This window comes from Nelumbo nucifera, chromosome 4, assembly GCF_055504915.1.
Source record: "Nelumbo nucifera cultivar China Antique chromosome 4, China Antique-T2T, whole genome shotgun sequence".
Classification (NCBI taxonomy): domain Eukaryota; kingdom Viridiplantae; phylum Streptophyta; class Magnoliopsida; order Proteales; family Nelumbonaceae; genus Nelumbo; species Nelumbo nucifera.
This window is the reverse complement of record NC_142652.1, coordinates 1,913,606-1,936,948: the sequence shown is the minus strand read 5'-3', so window position 1 is coordinate 1,936,948 and position 23,343 is coordinate 1,913,606. Positions and strand designations below refer to the sequence as shown.

At 33.5% G+C, this 23,343-nt stretch overlaps 1 protein-coding gene across 1 annotated transcript; it reads right to left on the bottom strand.

Moving 5' to 3' along the window:
• Positions 1-2,731: 2,731 nt before the first annotated feature.
• On the bottom strand, positions 2,732-4,416 carry TT4 (Chalcone and stilbene synthase family protein). The gene is made up of 2 exons (XM_010251015.2): positions 4,070-4,416; positions 2,732-3,956 (listed from the first exon to the last, which is right to left on the bottom strand). Exons 1-2 carry the CDS (start codon positions 4,245-4,247, stop codon positions 2,953-2,955), a joined length of 1,182 nt encoding a protein of 393 aa, XP_010249317.1. The 5' UTR covers positions 4,248-4,416; the 3' UTR covers positions 2,732-2,952.
• Between the last annotated feature and the right edge of the window lie 18,927 nt (positions 4,417-23,343).

Below are 23,343 nucleotides of genomic sequence, written 5' to 3'. Positions count from 1 at the left end.
ATCAAAAAAGGGTAAAAACATTGTTCATCTTCTTTCTCCTCCAAACCACTGAATAAATCTCTCTCAAGCATAAATTTCTATTTTTTGTTCGCCCTTGTGAAAAGAAATACTAAATATCCATAACCCATATGGGCTTTGCAAACAAAACCCAGTTATGAGAATGCACCAATCAATCTTTAATTTAATTCCTCTAGGCATAAACCAACAAACAAAACCCAATACCCAGATGGGCTTTGCAACTCGCTCTCATCCATACTACTTGCCCACTCCATCACCGATGAGCTGCACCCAGATGAAGATGACAACATTGACGACGACCACGATCTCCTTGTCGTGTTCAAAAAGCCTCTGTTTATTCTCTTCCACTCGAACATACTCATCCCAATCCCACCACTGATTGGTGTCATCAGATTGGCATTGTCAGAGGTGGGCTGAGGCAGCAACAACGACACTAGTGGATGGTGGTCATTGAGGTTTGCAGGGTTAGGGCGGAAGCAAGATGGGAAAAATATTTATTAATCTTGAGAGTGATTTATTAGGTGGTTTGGAGGAGGAAGAAGATGAACAGTGTTTTGCCCTTATTTGATATATTTTTAAAAAATTAACTTATTTTAGAAATTATATTAAAAGGATTATTTTTATTAATATTAGGGCCCAAAAGTTTCCCTTATCAGCTATAATCCCAAAAATGAATGGCAATTTTAAAAGGCTTTAAAAATTTTATTAAGGGTCATTTACTAGAACACCCCTTATAGTTTCACAGATTTACTTAAACCTATCCTATAATATGCATTTTACTAAAACACCCCTTATAGTTTGCAACCTATTTACTTAATTGACCTTTAATTACGAATTATTCGTTTTGCCATATGAAAATAGTAGCATGATCACCTAAACTAATCGGAAAACATTTAAGGGCATAGACCCATGGTTGTTTCCAAAAGTACTCCTAAACTGAGTGGAAAATGTTCAAGGGTATGGATCCATGGTTGTTTATTCCAAAAGCACCCATGACACTTTTTTTTTGTATAGAAAACGAAATTGGCCAGCTAGAGAAAAATAGAGTGGTTGTCTTTGTTTTATTAGGGGCAAAAATGACAATTTTGTTTTTAATTTCTTTCGATTAAATTTTTTAATGGATGTTAGTGTTAAAACTGCCATTTTCCACTTTCATCTAATGAAAGGTCGATTAAGTAAATTTATTACAACTTATAAGGGATGCTTTAGGCTCAGTTTGGAAGGAGTACAAATACAAATTTGTAGAATGCAAAATCTTGTATTTTGTATGTATTTGCACAGTATATATTTGTATTTGTACTCCTACCAAGTTGAACCTTAGTAAAACACAAACTATAGGGTAGGTTTTAGTAAATTCATAAAACTATAGGGGGTGTTTTAGTAAATGAGCCATTTATTAATTATATGGGGCCATCTTAAATAATAATTTGGTACAAAGGAGATAAGCTGGCATCTTATCTAATAAACAGAAACCATACCATACACCATCTTCAAATATACAAGTAGTTTTTCAAACTACATGATACAATATACATCATTTAAGTAATTTCTCAAACAGAGTATATATAAATAATTATCCCAAAATACAAACACATTGTTAAACTGTGTTTTAAGATGAGGTTCTTCATACTGTCTCTTTTCATTTAATTAGGGTTTTGAAATGTGGAAGGAGAAAGAGAGGCTGTGATCAAGTTTCACGTTTGGTTTGAAGGAAAAGGTAGGGAAAGGAAATGAAAGACAGAGAAACCAATACAAGGTTTATAAAGGTTTTCTTATCTTTTCTTTCCTTTCCCTACATTTTCCTTCAAACCAAGTGTTAAAAGCTGAGGAATAGTGGCTTAGTTTGGTCTTGATTCTGATCTTTGGAAGCACTCCATGGGTGTATCAGACTGAAAGTATCAGATAGACTTTTTTTTCATTCACATCAAGCAATCCTCTATGCGTGGACGTGGGTCAAGCCATAAAAAGTCACCAATTGTTCAATCATAGGAGCAGATTCACCATAAAACAGATCAACTATACCTCTTTAATCAACCACTCAATCATGGAAAATCATATTCTATACAAAAGACTCTGTTTGTGCATCCACTTAATTAAAATGTGCATCCCAACAATAACTCCCTACCCCTTTAGGAGAGCCACATGGACTTTGGGTAATTCGTTTTAAAAGGTTTTATTTAAGTCTAATAAAAGTTAAAACCTTCAGTAACATATGTAATTGTAATAGTGATAGGGCTCTCTGTCGCCAAAATGATATTTGGTAAGTCTGTTGATTAAATAAATGTTTGTTTCGGTTGATAGCATCTAATAGCGTCTTTTGTGTAAGTGCTACTTGTGTAAGTGCTTAATAGCATCTAATAGCGCCTACCTGTCAAACAACAATAAAAGAACCGTTTATCAACTGTTTTTCCTCGGTTTTAAAGATAAACCAAGTACAAATGTTTTTCAAATAAAGGGAAATAATGCCAAACATCGTCAGTTTAATGAGTTCCTTCTTCCTCCGAGCGCAACATTATAATAAAGTAAACTTACCTGTCAAACAACAATAAAAAAACCGTTTATCAACTGTTTTTCCTCGGTTTTAAAGATAAACCAAGTACAAATGTTTTTCAAATAAAGGGAAATAATACCAAACATCATCAGTTTAATGAGTTCCTTCTTCCTCCTGGGCGCAACATTTTAATAAAGTAAACGTAAAATAAACAAATACAGCTTTGAAACATTTTAATTTTTATAGGGGGAAAATGAAAACTTAATAAAGGAGAAAAAACAATACAATTAAAATAAAAAAAGAGACGTCTTACGTTACAGAGACATCGTTATTAAACCTCACACACTCTGACTCACACTTAATTTAATGATCGACTTCAAACTTCAAAGTATTCAAGCATTCCCCCCAACTATATATGTTGGCCTTCACTAACGAGTCACGACTCAGTGAGCAGGAACAGCGGGGAGACTGTGCAACACAACCGTCTCAACAGTCAGACCGGGTCCGAACCCGAACAGAACACCCCACTCCAATCCTTCACCCGTTGTGGCCCTCCCTTCCTCTACAGACTTCTTCCTCATCTCATCCAGAATAAACAACACACACGCACTGGACATGTTACCGTATTCGCTCAAGACGTTCCTCGTTGCTCTGAGCTTCTCCTCTTTCAGGCCCAGTTTTTCTTCGACCTGGTCCAGAATGGCCGGGCCACCCGGGTGAGCGATCCAGAACAACGAGTTCCAATCACTGACACCAATCGGGGTGAAGGCTTCAACCAGGCTCTTCTCGATGTTCTTAGAGATCAACCCGGGTACGTCTTTCAACAGGTGGAATGTTAGGCCAACTTCGCGCAAGTGACCATCGATGGCTCCATGAGAATCGGGAAGAATGGTCTGCGCCGCCGACACAAGCTGGAACAGAGGACGTTCGATGGACGTGTCGGGATCAGCTCCGACGATCACGGCTGCTGCTCCATCACCGAAAAGAGCCTGACCCACAAGAGAATCCAAGTGGGTGTCAGAGGGTCCACGGAAAGTGACGGCCGTGATTTCAGAGCAGACGACGAGGACACGCGCGCCGGCGTTGTTCTCGGCGAGGTCCTTGGCGAGGCGAAGCACGGTGCCACCAGCGAAGCAGCCCTGTTGGTACATCATGAAGCGTTTGACGGAGGGGCGGAGGCCGAGGAGCTTGGTGAGTTGGTAGTCAGCACCCGGCATGTCTACACCAGAGGTGGTACAGAAGACCAGGTGCGTGATTTTCGATTTGGGCTGACCCCATTCCTTTATGGCCTTTGACGCAGCTTCTTTTCCGAGCTTGGGCACTTCAACCACCACCATGTCTTGACGTGCATCAAGGGATGGAGCCATGTAGGCGCAGATGTTGGGGTTCTCCTTAAGAATTTCCTCCGTTAGGTGCATGTAACGTTTCTTTATCATAGATTTCTCGCCTGTTAATAATTAACAAATAACAAGTTATAGCAATAGTTTTTTTTTTTTTTAAATTAAACATGATTAAATCGAGAGAGAGAGAGATTAAATCTCCAAAGTCTATACTGCTTACACATTCTCTTGAACTTCTCCTTCAGTTCGGTTTTGTGCTCGCTGTTAGTGATTCGGAAATAGTAGTCCGGGTAGTCAGCCTGGTAGACACAATTGGCTGGAGTTGCAGTGCCAATGGCAAGAACGGTGGCCGGACCCTGAGCGCGCTGGGCGTTGCGAATTTCCTCGACGGACACCATTGTTTCGTTGATGGAGTGGGATTTGTTGGACGTTCGTTCGAAACCGAGCGAGCCCGAAACTCGGTCTCTGCAACGAAGAAAGAAGCAGGTGAAAGCTCAACTCAACTGGTTCTAGTCTTTCTAGCTACTTCCCAGCGAGTTGGAGAGCTCGTGAGTGATGTGGTGGGTTAAAATGGGAAGCAGCTGCTTGAATTTATAACGTGTGAGGGGTAGGTTGGATGGAGGGGCAGATGAGTTACCACGTGGGTTGATCGATATGACAATATTGGTGTTAGCATGCGGTGGCCGTCGTCGCAACGTGGCTAGCTTCTTTCCTTTTTTTCCCTTAAAAAAACTAATCTTATTTTCGGAACTATTACTATTTCCTTCCATGATTTCGGACAACGAATTAAATGTGACATGTGCTGCATTCAGTGTTCAGGTAGAGGAAGTCAAGACTCGAGAGGAAGAGGAAGAGGAAGTGGGGTGGCCGGGTGGGTAGTTTGATCATTGAATGTATAACTTGGTAGTGGGAATACAGTACTCCAGTTTGTTTGGTAGGTTGAACGTCCAGTCCCCACACCCCAACCAACCACCACCAAGTTTGAGCCGGTATTTTTCCGGTTGTTTTGTCTCGATGGCCCGACCGGGTTGCCCATGGGGTACGGTACTTTTTGTCACTTCTTAATAAGTAATACGTGTACCAGTCGCTCAACTTCATTAATACGCATCAACTACCTACCCACACACAGGATACTAGTTGGTATGGAGATGTTCTTAATATTCTTGTCTGGATTCAATACGCATACCCCAACTGAATTGGGATGTCACAACTTAGAATCTCCCAGAGTTAGGGATGCAAATGAATCGGATCATAATTTGATTCGTTCTGAAGTTTGATTTTATATTTTTGGATAAATTTATCTCTATTTTGGATTTTTAGATCGGAGTGGATGATATGGTCTTATCATAAAACAAATAGAATACAGCTCCCCCTTATCCGATTTGATATATATGTTATTTATTTATGTATAAATATATTATTTATATTGTATTTTTGTAAATTTGTCATATTATTTATTTTTTTATAAAAATTATATATATGATGAAAACAGTTAAAAATATATTTGTATTTTTTATATTTCTTTATTTTATTTTTCTCTGAATAATTTATATTTTTAAATCAAATCAGATCGGATCAAATTTGAATATCTGAGTTTTTCATTGAATTCAAATTTAAATCCATGTTTATGAAGTCCTATTGGATCTACAATTATTAATATCAGATCGAATTTCAATAATACTTTAATTCAAATCGGATCCAATCCATTTGCATCCGTACACGGAATTGAGTGGTGAAGTGTGTCCGTGTGAACTGTGTTGTTGAGTCACGGGTTGAACGTATTTAGTTAAGTTGAAAAATGGATGGCCCGGATCAACTGGGTCATTATACATTGGGAATTGGTACAGTTAAGTAAGCCCCATATGTTCGTGACTGTGACATCCTTAATTTGGCCTTAGAGTCTCAGGCGCAGAGGGCCAAAGGTGAGAAGGCCAGGTGGCATAGAGTCCACAAAATAGCACCATCCCCACCTAGAAAATATAGAATGGCTGTTACTAACGGTAACGGTAGACAAGGTGAGGAGGTTGTTGGGGGGTTTGGGCTGCCGTTTGTAGTTTGTTCGTCGTATATGGTGACCACTAGGAATGGTTGGAAGGCGTGTGCGCTGCGTGTTCTACATACAATTTAATAATATTGTTAGGCTTACAATTCCAAACTTGGCTTGTCGTCCACTCGTCCTACCAACCAGGTCCATTTCGAACCAGTTTTCTTTGCTTCCTTTTAGATCGGGACAGGCCCGGGATAGAAACTTCAATGTTCTGTATCCAAATTTGATTCGTTAATATCCAGATTCAAGTTATTTGATTCATAGTCTTACATTCAATTTTGATGCTAAATTCAAGTCAACACCTCCAAAAAGTTTGAATGCGCCAAATTTTATCTTAAAAGGCTTAAGCCTTGAAGTGTGACTGTGTGAGGCCTATTATCGATTTTACCTCTTAAGCATCACAAGTCATAATTTTAATATAAGGCTTGACCTTTGTTAGAAAGAGGTGTAAGGCTAAAGCCTAAGCCATGGGCATAAAAAATCAAGATACTTTTTTTTCTTACGTAAATGTGGAAGTGCTTTGCACGTTAAATTTTAAATTACAATAACAATTATCATCATCATTATTATTGTTATTATTATTTAATTTTGTGTTTCATTTTCATTATAAATAAAAATAATTTTTATTTAATATGGTGAATATATAACATTAGAAATGTCCTCAAATATTTTTGACAAAATTGTATACTTTTCATTTTTTTGTTCTATCTTTTTTAAATATTTATTATTCATCATTAATAAAAATATTTATTACATTTCATACTTAGTTTTATTTAGTATAATGAATATATAATATTAGAGATATGCTCAATTCCTTTTTTTGTATTTTTATATATTATTTATTTTGATTTTTATTATTTGATTATGGCATTATTGGTTAACCCATTTAATCCAAATGGTTGAATTGCTTACCACCACTAGAATGAAAGAAAATGGTTTTGTTTTCAAATTATTTTTCAAAATATTTATTTTTATATTATTAAAATCAATGTTATGGATTTAATTAATAGAATTTAATGATGAGAAAAATATATCTTAAATATATACCTTAGGTATGAGACTTAATGAGTGAACAAGAAAATAATTTAATTTCCAATTGGTTTTAAATTTTATATTCTACTTCTATCATTAATTGATGTATTTCTTATTTATCATACTTATTCTTGTCTAATATGATGAATATATGATATTAAAGATGTTCCCAAAATTTTCTTTAATTTATTTTTTTTTCATTTTATCAAGTTTTAATTTTTTTTATTTAATTGTGGCAACAATGCAACATGGGTTTGCCTATTTGACCCAATATTGTTTAATTTTTTACCACCACATAAAAATAATGCTTTTCCAAGCCAATTTCAAAAGTATATGTTATTAGAAATATTCATATATGGATTTAGTTAGTGGAATTGAGTAATTAACAGAAACAAAAAAATGCCTTAAATGTATGGTTAAATGAGGGTGAATGAGAGTTAATACTTTAAATGGAATTTAATGAGAGGGAATTGAATGCAATGAATAATAGTATTCAAATTACTTTTTCTGCCCTCATAATAAATAGGGACCCTATTTCAAAAAAGTGTATTTTAGTCCAAAAAAATCCAAAAATCTTGACCCTATTTGCACTTTAATTTCTATATTTTTTACATTTTATCTAGTTTTAATTTTTTATTATTTAATTGTGGCAACAACGCAACATGGATTGGCCTATTTGACCCAAAATTGTTAATTTCTTATCACCACATAAAAATACTGCTTTTCCAAGTCAATTTCAAAAGTACAAGTTTTTATGTTATTAGAATTATTTATGTATGGATTTAATTAATGGAATTTAGTAATTAAAAGAAAGGGAAATTGTCTAAAACCCACCAACACTTTTTATGAATTATCTTAAACTCAACATAACTTTTCAAAACGTCCAAAACCCACTATGTCAGTGAGATTTTATTTTATAAAATTAACCATCCGTTAGAACACCATTAATGTTCATTGATCCAAGTTGTCCACATCAACCTGAATGCAAGTTTCATGACCAAACTGCCCTTAAATAATGAGTCAGCTTGTTAAATAATTTTTTAACCGAAATGCCCTTAAGCGCCCGATCCTATTTCATATATAATATTCCTGCTCACTTTCTCCCTCCCTCGGTTTTCGTATATTTCCTAAAACATTCTAACGTCTTTTTCTATTATTTTTTATTCAAAGGTTTATAGGGAAGAGGGAACCCAGGAAACAGTGAAAGACGTTGCTCAGAGCCATTCACTCACCAGTCACCACCTCTGCTAACATACGCTCCTCTCCACTACTCTCTGCTCTCTGCTCTCTCTCACTTCAAGACTCCTTTTGACTGGACAATGGCCATGCCCCCCGGTCCGCCACCACTATCGCCATCGTTACCACCACCCATGGCGACCACTACAACCACACTTCTCTTCCTCCCCGTGGTGTTCTCCGCCACCACCCTGTTATATTGTGCCCAGAGGAGTCCTGAAGTAGGGTTGTTCATAAGAAGGCCCAACCCGACCAAACTGACCAACCCGGACCGACCCAACTTGATTCGGTCGGGTTTTCATCAGCACCGGTCGGTTTCGGGTTAGGCAAATTCATAAACCGATATATCGAGTCGGTTTCAGTTTTCACACATGAAAACCGAAACTGACCCAAACCGAACCGAACCAATTAGTCTTCTAGCTCGGTAGTTCCTACTTAACTAGTCTTCTACTTCCTACTTAACTAAATTGTATCTATCCTAGTTTCTATAGTCTTTTTCACCAAATAGGCAACCCATTAGGCAATTACAATTAGAATTAGGTGTCATTTTTTACATAGATTAGAATTTAGAAAGTTTCTTGAAATATAAATATTTCACCATTCTTTCTATAAAACAGTTTGACTTTTTATTTTATTCATAACTTTTGTCTTCTATTAGAATTAGGTGTCCTTTTTTACCTAAATTGTATCTATCCTAGTTTTTATAGTCTTTTACACCAAATAGGCAACCCATTAGGCAATTACAATTAGAATTAGGTGTCCTTTTTTACCTAGATTAGAATTTAGAAAGTTTCTTGAAATATAAATATTTCACCCTTCTTTCTATAAAACATTTTGACTTTCTATTTTATTGGTAACTTTTGTCTTCTCTTCTATTCTCTAACTTGGTCCGCCTCCCTCAAGTCCTCAACTCAAGACATCATTTGATTTTTGAACTTGGCTCTCCCAACTCTCCCATCTTCTCAAATAAATTTCCTTCTAGTTCTAGGCTTCTTTGTCCTTTTGTACAAGAGCAAAACCGAAACCGACCCAACCCGACTCAAACCAACCAGGTTGGTTTTGCCTATTAGTGGGTCAGCTTCGGTTTCCACTTTAGGTAACCCTACCAAGACAGGTTAGTTGGGAAAACCCCAGTAAACCGACCCAACCTGACCGGTGAATAACCCTATCCTGAAGCACTAGTTGAGATTCAGGCTTTGGTATCGTTCAAACTCAATCTACATGACCCGCTTGCCACGTTGAACGGCCGGGATGCTTCCACACCATCCACTCCTTGCGATTGACAAGGCATTGCCTACTATAACTCCACCATCGGCTCACTGACCACCTTGGTAAACTCACCGAGCTCTGCAAGCTTAGCCTTCATTCCAACGCCTTCAACGATAGCATCTCTTCTTGCAGTACAACTCATTCTCCGGTCGTCTTCCACCGAAGATCTTCAACTTCACTGACCTTCAAGTTCTCAATGTAGCTTAGAATCTTCTCTCCAAAGGAATCTCTAGTGATATCCCACAAAATCTTCGGTATCAAGATTTTGATGCGGATTATTCCATATATAATATTCCCGCTCGATGACATGGGAGACACAAGTGTTCTTGACACAAGAATGTTAGTTAGTCAAGTTACTGTTATCTCACTAACATCATGAGTTTTGGACGTTTTGAAAAGTTATAGTGAGTTTAAGAGAATTCATAAAAAGTGGTGGTGGGTTTTGGACAATTACCCTAAAAGATACAAAAATGCCTTAAAATGTATGGTTAAATGAGGGTGAATGAGAGTTAATACCTTAAATGAAATTTAATGAAAGAGAATTGAATTCAATGAATAACAGCATTCAAATTACATTTTTTTAAGGACCCTATTTTTTAAAAAAGGGGTATTTTAGTCCAAAAAATCCATAAATCTTAGACCTTATTCGTACTCTTTATAGTACTAGTAAAATTATACGTGCTTTGCACGTGGCAATTTTAAATAATGAAGATAATAATATACATCCAAATTATTTTAAATTTTGTATATATTTTTATGTATATAAAATAATTTATATTAAAGATGTCCCAAATGTTTTCGACAAATATTATGCATTTTTTGTTTTTGTCTTTCTTTAATTTTTATTATTTAATTATGACAACATGGCTTGACCCATTTGACCTAGATGGTTGAATTGCTTATCCACAACCTAGACAGAGGATAATTTCATTTTTTTTATTCAACTTTGAAAAAAATGAGATTTATTGTTAAAAGTATTGTTATAGAACTAATAACAGAATTTATTAGTTAGAAAATAACTTAAATATATCATTTAATGAGATAGAATAGGCGTTGGCCCCTCAAATATATAACTTAATGAGAGGGATTTGAATGAGGTGAAAAACAACAGTTCAAAATACATTTTTTGCCCTCACAATTAAAAGGAGACTAAATTCAAATTATATTTTTTACATTTGTTATTTTTCCATGTGCATAAAAATAATTCTTATTTATGACACTTGTTTTTGTTTAATATGATGAATATACAATATTAGAGATGCGCCCAAATGTTTTTTTTGTAAAATTTATGTATTTTTTAGTTTTATTTTTATTATTTAATTATGACATCAAATATTGGCACATTTGAATTAAAAGTCAAACTATTGATCTAGACCAAATAGGAAATCAATTTCATTTTTTTTATTGGTTTTAAAATTTGTGTTTCATTTCCATTATCAATATAAACAATTATTGTTTATGACACTTATTTTTGTTTATTATGATTAATATAAAATATCAGAGAAATGACCCACATGGATTCACCCAATTGATCCCAGATAGTCGAATTGGCTTAGCCACCACTTGGACAGAAGAATGGTTTCATTTTCTTTTTTTGTTGTTAATTTTAGAAAATGATAAATTGCTAAAACCTGCCTTGAAGTTTCTAATTGTTGCTAAAATCTCCTCTGAAGTTTGGTAATTGCAATCATTTCCCTTAAACTTTCTAATACAATTTCAAGTAGACTCTCTCTCTTAGAATCCTCTAGCAAGAGGCACATCCAAAATACCCATGCAGTTACCATTGAAGCTAGTTTTTGCATAGCATAATGCAAACTTTATTAATAACAAAAAAAATAAAGTTTAAAATTGCAACTTTTTGAGGAATTCATATGAAGGGAAATTTATAAAATAAATCAATTTTGGAAAAGAGGTTGGAAGGATTTGGGGTAATGATTGATATGAAGGGAAAATTTGAAAAATAAACATTTTAGTCAAAGTAACAAAATGGTTATTTTGGAAATTTTCATGCCTCTTGTTAGAGGATTATAAGAGAAGGGGTCTACTTGCAGCTATGATAAAAAGTTCAAGGAAGGTGATTGCAATTACCAAGTTTCAAGGGAAGTTTTAGTAGTGGTTGAAAACCTTAGGGGGGTTAGCATTTTATCCTTTAAAAACATGGGTTTCATATTGTTAAAAAGTATTTGATAAAGATCTAATTATTAGAATTTATAAAGTAAAAAATAGCTTATTATATTCAAAATTTAATATGAGAGAATGTGAATTAGTTCCATAAATATAAGACTTAATGAAAAGGGAATTAAATAAGGTGAAAATTTGTAAGGGATATTACATTATTTGCCCTCAGAATTAAATAACTAAATTCAAAAATAGGGGTAGTTTAATAAAAAAGAAAGTTCTATACCCTCATTGAGTTTAATAGTATATATAAAATATAATATTATATAGGGTCATTTACTAAAACACCTAGTTTGCAATCAATTTTTACTTAACCGACCTTCCATTTGATGAAAGTGGAAAATAACAGTTTTAATCCTAAAATCCATTTAAATAAATTTAATGAAAAAAAATAAAAGCAAAAATGCCATTTTTGCCCCTAGTAAAACATGAACAACCACTTTATTCTTCTCTATTTGATAAATTTTGTTTTTTTATGCAAAAGTGTTAGGGGTACTTTTGGAATAAACGACCATGAGTAAACATTTTCTACTTGGTTTAGGGGTACTTTTGGAATAAACAACCATGGATCTGTATCTTTGAACAATTTCCACTCAGTTTAGGGGTGGTTTTGGAATAAACAACCATGGGTGAACATTTTCTACTTAGTTTAGGTGATTATATTACTATATTCAAATGGCGAAACAAATATTTCTTAATGAAAGGTCAACTAAGTAAATAGGTTGCAAACTATAAGGGGTGTTTTGGTAAAATGAAATGGTAGGTTTAAGTAAATATGTGAAACTATAAGGTTGTATTAGTAAATGACCTTATAAAATAAAAGGTAAATATACACAAAAAATTTCAACTTCATGTGGATTGCACATAGAAGTTTTAAATTACAATTGTTGTTGTTTTTATTACTATTACTACTACTACTACTACTAAATTTTAACCATTATTTTATTTGAAAAGTTGGAATACTGACCCACCATTTAGATAGGAAAATAGCTTTGCTTTTAAATCAGTTTTAAATTATATATTTTATCTACATTATATAAATATTTTTTATTTATTAAACTAAATTTTTGTTTGATATAATTAATATATGACATTAGAGATTTATACATTTTTTTTATAATTTTTGTATTCCTATGATTATTTGTACTTTTTTACTTTTTAAAGATTTATTATTTAACTATGACATCATTAGTTAATTCATTTGACCAAAACCAACAATCCACCATAAAAAATGACAATATTTTTATTTTTAAAAAAGAAAGGAAAATAGGTTGATTTTTAGGCTGACTTTAAAATTTAAATATCATATTACATTTATATCATTGATAAAATTAATTTTTATGTTTAATATTTATTTTTGTTCAATATAATGAATGTATAGTATTATATATGCACCCAATATTTTATTTTTTATAAACATATAACATTAGATATGTGCCCAAAATTTTATCTAGTGTATTTTTTTATTTTATTTTTGTGATTACTTTTATTTTTTATTTTTAAAAATGTTATTATTTGACCTTGACATCATTTCATTTATTGGTTGATTTTATATTTGAAATTCCATTTCCATCATTATTAACAATACTTCTTATATTTCATACTTATTTTTGTTTAGTATAATGAATATACAATATTATAGATATGCTTAATTTTTTTATATTTTATATTTTATTCATTTTAATTTTTTATTATTAAAGTATGACATTAATTGTTGATTAATCTATTTAACCTCAAATGGTTGAATTGCTTACCCACCACCGGGAGGGAAAGAAAATGGTTTTGTTTTCAAATAATTTTTCAAAATATTTATTTTTATAGTAATAAAGTTAATGTTGTGGATTTAATTCGTGGAATTTAATGCTAAGAAAAATATATGTTCAATATAGGATGTAATGAGAGAATATAACTTAGATATGAGATTTATAGGAAAATAGTTTTATTTCAAATTGGCTTTAAATTTTATATTCAAGTTCCATCATTAATAAAAATAATTATTATTTGTCATACTTATTATTGTTTAATATGTCAAATATATGATGTTAAAAGTGTTCTAAAATTTTCTTTAATTTATATTTTTTTGCATTTTATCTATTTTTTTATTTTATTTTATTTAATTGTGGCAACATTATTTTTGGTATTTAACACAACACACTAACTTTTCAACAGGTGGATAATTGTGGCAACATTGAGTTGGCCCATTTGACCCAAAATGGTTTAATTTCTTACCACCACTTAGATGAAAATACAATTTTTTTTTTCATGTAGATTCTAAAAGTATAAGTTTTTTATGTTATTGGAATTATTAATTTATTATGTATAGATTTAATTAGTAGAATTTACTGATTAGAATAAATAAGGATGCTTTAAATATATGATTTAATGAGGGTGAATAGGAGTTAATACCTTAAATGTGTGATTTATGAGAGGGAATTGAATGCATTGATTAATAGCATTTAAATTACATTTTCTACCCTAATAAAGGGATCATATTTCAAAATAGGGGGTATTTTAGTCAAGAAAAATTTAGAAATTTAGAGGCTATTCATACTTTTTATAGTAGTATAGATTATAGATTGTTCTACACTTTTGGCTGACAAGAAATCTAGCATCTTATATTTGCCATTTCTTTTCTATTTTCCCTACACACATAGACACACACAAAACCATCTACCCAAATTTTGCCTCTAAATTTTCTTTATAATAGATTTCTTTTCCTTTTATTGGTTTTTTCTCTTTTTTCCATGTATTAAATCAAATATCACTTATATAGATGATTCATCAGAAAATCTCATTAGTGATAGAAACTTTGATGATGGGGAATTTTTTTTTAATCTAATGCATATGACTGGTCATTTGTCATTTGTGAATAATTTGAAAAACTTTGGGCTTTGAAACTTGAAAATTGAAATATAAAAAGTTTATGGTTGTTAATTGATTAATTATTATTTTGTTGAAAGATAAACCCTATAATTTAATTTGTTATTATGTTTTTTAAAGCTTATAATTCCACCTTTTTGACCCATTACGTATTAATTAGCTAAACTTTTAGTTTTAGTCTTTTAAAATTTTCGGGTCTTTATTGTTCAGTCCACCCGAACAAATATTAACTCCACCTTACAGTTGGAATAGATACCAGCTCAAAATTGATGATTAATGCCAATACACGAGTAGACATTGGTGTTATAAATAGGGGTAATTGAAATTTTGAATTATTATAAGTTTGCAGTGGAATTTAAAATTCTGAGGTGTCTCCTGATAATTTATAATATACGACAACAGAATTAATCTAAAAGATCAAATGAATGAATCAAAGCCGAAGTAATGCCCAATGCACTTCAAATCATCTGCTAAGTGCCTTAATTTTCAATTGAATTCGTCTCGCATCATTAATAAAGGGAGGAATTTTGGGCTTCGTGGTTGGTATTACTCTGATCACATTCAATGTAATAGAAAATTGTCACGGATCATTTTCTAAACATTGTTGATATGCATAGTCTTAATAGCTCTTAATGCCAACCTACCAAAATTTAAAAGAAAACCAACCATTGATAAGTACCGGAAGCCAGTACTGGGGATGCAAACCAGCTTAAGTGAATCAAGACCGTTCTTTCCGGCCCAGAAATCTCTCAACTCTATATATGGATGGCCTCTGTTTATCAAAAAACCGTTTATCTCAAGTTATATGGAAAATGTCAAAATGTTTGTCATGAAAATGTCCAAATGACGTTGCAATGACAACATGTTTTCGCACTTTTTTTGATTTATGTGAAGCCGCATCTAATGGTTATAGTGTTGAAAAACTTTAATTAAATTAACGTTAATGACAATTACCCCCTAAAGTTTCATTTGCAATAAAGGTCGGAACTTTTACTTTGCAACAAATGCCCCTTTTGGGGAGTCTGTATCACCTGCCAATAAACGTTTCAACCACCTACCAACATGATTTGACACCACACTTTCGTACATATATGAGATGTGCGGTGTTAGATCGTTTTGGTAGAATGTTGGAATGTGTTTTGTTGGCAGGTGATTCAAACTCTCAAAGGGGGTTTTTGTTGCAAAGTCATAGTTCTGGACCTTAATTGCAAATGAAAGATTGAGGGGTAATTGTCATTAACCACAGTAGTAATTTTATTTTATGGTGGGTTCTGATTTTATAGTGAGATGTGCGGTGTTAGATCATATTTGTAGAGGGTTTGAACGTGTTTTATTGACAGATGGTTCCAATTCCCCCTTTGGTTGTCAAGTTAAGTGATGAAATGCACTAAATTACCAAAATACCCAAATGGGCTTTCCTTATTTTTCATTGCTCTTCTTCTCTGAACTTCCATTTTCTCCAAATGAAACCAACTAAAATAACAAAAATCATTTCATGACATAGAAAAACAATTTTCTTTAAATTCTTCTTTCATTTCACTTATATGAATGTCTTTTCTTCATCTTAATTTATAAAAAATATCCACTCCTTTCTCCAATAAATCTTTACAATTTCACCTAAATATTGAACCAACCAAAATTTTGCAGTAATCTATTAGAGAAATTGGGAGGATTTTAATGTCATATTTTAAAAAATTATTTTACTAAAATAAATAAGAAAATGGAATTTGAGAATTTAAAAAGTTTTAAAAGCTGAATGAAAATATTTTTCAAAATTAATTGATGGAACTCTAATGAAGGAGGTATTTATTATAAAGTAAAAGTTCAAAGGGGTATTTGTCACAAATGAAAGTTCAACTGGGTATTAGCGAAGCTTTTAATTGTTTTAATTATTTATCATAATGCTTTAAGGGGTGTCTATAGTGTAAATGGCAAATTGAGTGGTATGTTTTCATCCACACCACACCCCAACAAAGTAGTTGTTTCTGTCTATAGTGTAAATGACAAATTGTGTGGATTGGTTCACACCACACCTTCACACCACACATTTTGTTTGATTACATGCATATCAACTACAATATTTGAGATAATTTATGTCGTTAATCATTAAAAAATATTTTTTGTAATATACACAATAGAAAAATATTAGTAATTGCTAAGAATTTTAGTAATTAATAATTAATAATATTAAATAGAAAATAATGATATTAATATTAAATAAAAAACAAGTAATAATTTCAATGATAATTGATAATATTAACAACAATATTAATAATAAGTAATAATGTCAATAAAAATTCATATTAATTATTAATATTAATAAACGTAATATACAAAACTTAATAACTAATAAAGTTAATATTAATATATATTAATAAGCAAGTAGTGGCAAGTGGTTCAAACAGAGAAGAATAATATAGCATGAGAATAAACGGATGAGGAATACTTACCATTGGCAGTCCAATGCAGTGGTGGTTAGAAGAGGAGTAGCGAGTGGTTCAAATGGAGAATAATAGCGGCGAGCTCACAAAGAGGTGTTCCAACAATAAAAAGAAAATAGGTCTTATATTAGGTAAACATCCATGTAAAGTATCGGATAATTATTCTATATGCAAAACAGTGTAGTGTAGATGCTTCTACAAGATAAACCCGTGGACAAGAAAATGGGGCTGTGGTGTGAACCGATCCATGCGCCACACCACAGCCAACCAAATGCATGGCACATGCATGGTGTGGATTGAAACTGAATATATAATGGCCAATCTACACCACCGAACACCACCTTAGGTTCTAGATCAACTCTAGTAAGAATATGCATGGTGGAGAAGAATTTCGGCGTCTCCAAAGAAGCATGTTTGTTTTTGAAAACATGGAACCTGATCTAATTAGCGTGGCTCCGAATTTGATTTGCAGGATGGTGCGGGAGAGGAGTATGACTTCCCAGCTAGGATGATCGCCATGTTCCATAGCCCTTGAAAGCTCGAGTTTGCCCACTTTCTGGCAGCCTCCTTCACCACGATCTCTGAAAGTGAATGCAGATGGCAGTTTTTTACGATGTTGGTAAGGCATGTTTCGGGGTGGCGATTAAGGACCATGATAGCCTCCCATTGGCAGCTCAGTTTGAGCGAGCCTCTCGCAGTCTCTTCCACTGTCCAAGCAGAGGCATTGCTATTTTGAAGGGGATTGAGCTGGTTAAAGGCTTTTGCAAGTCTCTTATGTCGAGGTGGAATCGAAATGTTTTTTGTGTCAGGATATGTCTTGTAAGCTCAATTCCAAAGGAGTACAAATACAAAACATTGTAATTTGTATTGTTTTTTATATGTATTTACAGTGTATAAATTTGTATTTGTACTCTTTCCAAATTGAACCGTAATTGCTCCATTTTTGGCTCATGAGTCATTGGCTGCTTTATTTGGAATTGTCCAGTTTGGCTGAAGATATTAGTGAGCCAACTCGTATAGACCCTCCATTGTGCCCCGTAGATGTTCTGCTGTCGCTTTTCTAATCTATTTGCCTTGTTATCAAAAAATATGGTAATATAGTATAGGGGTTTTTATAAGTCAGCACACCTCCGAAATCTTAATCCTACTGTACAGGTGGGATATAGATATTGGGGGGCTACTAGTTTCTGAGGTAAGGGTCTTTGTAATTTGTGTCTTATTTTTTAATCAAATCAAACATCACAAAAAACAATGAAGCAAGGAACCTTCCAATGATTTAAAGAAAAACGAAAAATATAAACAGAGTTATAATTACCAAGAGATAGATGGCAGATCCGATGATGAGGAAGGTCCAAACTTAGAACACTTTCATGACATGAGATGGTTTAGCCTCACCCAAAGTCAGCTCAAACTCAAACTCTAAATATTGGACCTAAGTCCTTAGTGCAAATTGGGCCTGAGTGCAAGCTCAATCTCTCCGACCCAAGCCTTGGATTGAAAATTGATATATTCTGGTTGGGTCCAAGCATAGGTTGAGTTTGTGTTTGTCAATTGGACCCAAGCCTAGCTTGGATTGAAAATTGATATATTCTGGTTGGGTTCAAGCATAGGTTGAGTTTCTGTTTGTCAATTGCGCTCAAGTTTCATGAACATACACATACATACACAAATGAAAAATCTCTATTTATTATTGTTTGCATAATATAAAATAAAAAATAGAAAATCTGATGATACTTTAAGTAATTCTTCAAACAGTAGGGTAAGTTATTGTCTATTGTTAAGCCCACCCACCATAGGGGTTCTTTAAGTATTCAATTAACCCTTTGATTTATGATACTATCCTAAGTTTATTGTTGTTGAATATTATTGTAAAGAATTGTAACAACTATTATTGTTAAAATAAAAAAAACAATAATTTATTTTCAATTTTCTATTATGTTATTCATTTTAAAATTGAAATTAAATTTTATTACTTTATAATTATAAGATTATTATAATTAATTATACAATATGGAAGTATTTTTCATAATTATAATAATATTTTTCAATTAATTATTCATTTTTATTACTATAGTTTTACTATTTGTTTTATTGTGTTATTTATTTTTTCATTTATTGGTATTTTAGATATTTTTTACTCATCTTACTTTAATATTTAAACTAGCGGAGGGGCCCTGCTTCGTAGGGGTTGGAATGAAATTGTCGACTTGTTGATCTGTTGACTCGGTCCCTGGCTAAAAACCGTTGAATCGGTCAATGACCCATTGGCCCGAGCGGTCGAATCATTGTCCCATCGACCCGTTGACCCGTAAAATGGTTTTTAATTGTTTTTTATTTTTTTAATTGATAACCATCCAGGCAACCAGTTCTATTTTATCCTAATCTCGGTCCCTGGCAAAAAAACGTTGAATCGGTCAATGACCCATTGACCCGGGCGGCAAACCATTTGACCAGTTCAATGGTTTTGGGTCGTTATTTTTTATTTTTCAATTTTTGTTGTCAGAACGGGCCATCGTTCGAACCGAACAGTCGACTCGAAAACCGGTGGTCATAACGATTCTGTTTTTAGGTCATATGAGTCACACGCTCGAATGACATAACATGTATGATACTACTTAATGGACTTCACACACTCAAAATTTTGCTTGTAATTTTTGTTGTCATAATGGGTTGTCTTTTCTTATTTTTTTAATTGGGAACCGTCCAGGCAACCAATTCCGTTTTACCCCAATCCTAGTCCCTAGCCAAAAACCATTGAATCGATCAACGGCCCACTGACCCGAGTGGTCGGACTGTCAACCCATTGACCCGTTCAATGGTTTTTGGTCTTTTTTTTTTCATTTTTGTTGTCAAAACGGGCCGTCCATTTGAACTGGACGGTTGAACCATTGACCAAAAAACCGGTGGCCAAAATGGTTCCATTTTCAGGTCGTATGAGTCACACACTCGAATGACATAACATCATGGTTTTTAAAACGACCCAGAGACTGAACCAGTCAGGGGTCTGGTTAATGGGCCGAACGGTCTGACTGTTCAAACCGAACAATCGAATCGTCGACCCAAAAACCGGTGGCTAGAATGGTTCCATTTTTTGGATCATATGAGTCACACGCTCGAATGACATAACGTCATGATTTTTAAAACCGATCGGGAGACCAAACCGGTCAGGGATCCGGTTACCGGGTTGAACGGTCGACCGTTCTAACAAAATTGTTCAAACGGTTCGATATAATAACTATTATATATTTATCTAACAATATTTATATAATTAATAGGAAACGAGATTAATAATATTTATAATAACTATTATATTTATATAATTAGATAATTATATAACAATATAATTAGATAACTATCTAACAATTAGGAAATGGATTGCTCTCACGTGGAAATCTACTCACGAGTAAATTCCATTTCCTACACGGAAAGAGCATCTGTGCAGAGACATTAAAATTATATGGTAAGAGATAGAGATAGAAATAGAAATAGATAGAAAGAGAGGAAAGAGACATTAGAATTATATGATTTATTGGGCATGTGAGGTCGATTGTGAGATGTTTAGGAGAAAGTTTTAGGTTGGGGAGGAGAGATTTTGGGACATTAGATGATTTAAGAGAGAGAAATATCATGAAACCTTTGTTTAGGGAAGGGAGAATATCTAATTGGTTGTTTGAAATATGATATGGAATATAAAGTCAACAGTTAAAAAAAAAGCAGAAAAAAGTATAGACTTCCTTGGATAGGCTCGAGCCTAACTTGAAAGTATTGAGGTTGTGTACATTTGGGCTTACGTTTTCGGAGAGTCAAGCCAAAGCCCAATTTATAAAAATATTGAGGCCTTGTTTATTTTTACTTACCTGAGTAAATGCATAAAACTTGCTTGGACAAGCTTGCTTAGGTGAGAGGGTGAAAACGCTTACTGATGCGGTTTAGGATATGGTAAGTGATTTACCCACGCTGAGGGAGGGTATCTCGTACCCTTGGGAATTGTAATTTGCCGTAGGATCCAATATAGCGGGAACCAACACTGTTATTGCAATCAATTTATGGATTGATCAATTTATCCCCAACTAAATACGATAAACAAATGAGGCCTTACAGACCAATTTTCTTGGCTTAGGCCCTGCTCAAGCACGAAATATAAAAGCCCATCCGTGTAAATTATCGGATTGGGTCAGTTTGGTCTTTGGGTGGGCATGCCTAAATTGCACCCGTATTTGTAAAGAGTTCACTTTATGGAATTTACAAATTTTATCAGAAGAGTTCACTTCTGAATAAAATATCGAAAAATAAAATCAAATCCTAAAGGAAATGGGTGTGAGAGAGTGATGATATGAGAGTCAGAGAGTACCTCACGATGATGAAACTTCTGGAGTAATCATCCGTGCCGGAGACCGCGTTGGATTCGAGATCGAATGAAGGGGAGTGAATGGAGTCAGGGTTCTCACACAGGCTTCAAGCTGAGGGCCGGAATATGGAGATTGGGGTTTTGGGCGAGTTTTGGAGCTAACGGGATGAACTTCCATCGTGTGAGGACTAAATAGAAAATCATAGACTTGAATCTACTCCAGCGGCCCCACCAAGAAGTTACCTCATAAAATTGAAGGTGAGGCGATAGCACCAAATCAAAGGGTTTTATTTACTTGTTTAAACGCAAGGCTACGACACTTAAATTGTCTTCGGTGCTTATAAAACCGTGTTTACACTGTTTGTACAACTTTTTATAATCGTGCATTGAAATAAAAACTATACAAGTATAAAGATATTCCCAATATATAGCTATAAAATATCGTACGAACAGTATAAATACGGGATTGCAAGCATTGAAGTCGATCTCTACGACACTGTCATAGGAAATGTGAATCGAACATGAAACTATTTTGGGGACCGATTCCTGGGTTAAACGGTCTGACCGACCGTCTATTCAAATTGATGGCCCATTCCAATTTTAAAAAATAAACTAGCGGAGCAACTCTGCCGTTTGAAATTTCCTCAAAGGAGATACAATTGTACAAATGTTAGGAAAAAGTGAAGGTCACTCTCCATGCATTAGATCTGTGTAAAACGTAATAAGCTACGGAATGGATGAACTGCAAAGGGTTGGGCGTCAGGTAAGGGCGTAGCTGACCAAACTCCCACATAGTCAATGGAGACATGCTAAAACCTAACCAATATAGCTATTGCCAGATTTGTACCATGAAAGCTGTGACCTGTGAATCTGTGATTCGGCCCAAGTTAAGGTCGCAAGACTCGCAACGCATGCAGTTCGGCTTCTATAAGAGCAAGTCTGTGCTTACACTCTTCCAGTAGCCCCTTGCAATTTTGCATTGGGAATATCTTCCATAAAATAAATTATGTAATAGCGGAGATATTCCCAACACAAGAATGTAAAGGCTATTAGAAAGGTCTTTGCTCTGACTGAAACCGGATTCCAACGCATGAAAAATTTTCAGCTCCAAAACTCTCCCAAACAGAATGGGAAGTATTGTTTAAATAAGCATAGTTAAGCTCCTCAAAAACTGGTGCAGAGTTTAGACGCCAAGGCAGGTTAAAGATGATAATTCAAGACAGAATCAGAGGGCCTTGGACAATTAAGTATCATGTTAATAAACAATTATAACATACAACACATAAGAAAAATAAAAAATTATTTAGTAAATATCGAAAAATACAAAAAACAAGGTTCAATTTGAAAAAAATGCAAATGTAAATATCTACAGTATAAATACATACAAAATAATACAAACAAAATAAAATTTTACACTACATATTTACATTTTGTACTCCTTGCAAATTAAGCCTAAAAAGACAAAAAACTCAAAGGATAATAAAACCAATCACAGGGGCCTGTGTGTTTGTGTCCCCTGTATATGGCATATCTTCCCCATTCTCATCCTCAAACCGAAACCCTTTGGAACTTACAGTAACTCTCCAATTAATAGGTTTGTTTTTTCGCTATAATTAAAAAAAAGACAAAAAAAAATCTATGCAAGTCAAACTCATCATGTGAATCACCACTTTCATCTGATCCACCGTGAGCTCCACCAGTATAATAACTTAGATAGATTTAAAAAGAAATAATTAAAACAAAAATATCCAAAAACTGTTGTTAGGATTGATTGGTCAAATGCTTAATTGCCCGGATTAATATATTGCTGAACAAGTATTATACATTTATAGATTTCATTTATTAAATAAATATTTGTATTTGATTTATTTTTAAAATCGGGAAAAATGCTTGATAATTCATTTATTAACAATTAAGCACCACATCAGCGGTTGAGTGAAATCATTGGGAGAAGTGTGTAAATGAAACTTCTCCAATGAATCATATAAATCAAAATCCACTTTTATAAATATCAATGTATACAAATAAATATGATAAAAAAATATTAAATTGATAGTCAATTT

Excerpts from the sequence above, each read along its gene's own strand:
- TT4 (XM_010251015.2), bottom strand. The coding sequence starts at position 4,247 with ATGGTGTCCGTCGAGGAAATTCGCAACGCCCAGCGCGCTCAGGGTCCG. Across the intron at positions 3,957-4,069 it reads GGAGAAGTTCAAGAGAATGT|GCGAGAAATCTATGATAAAG; the intron begins GTAAGCAGTATA and ends AATTATTAACAG.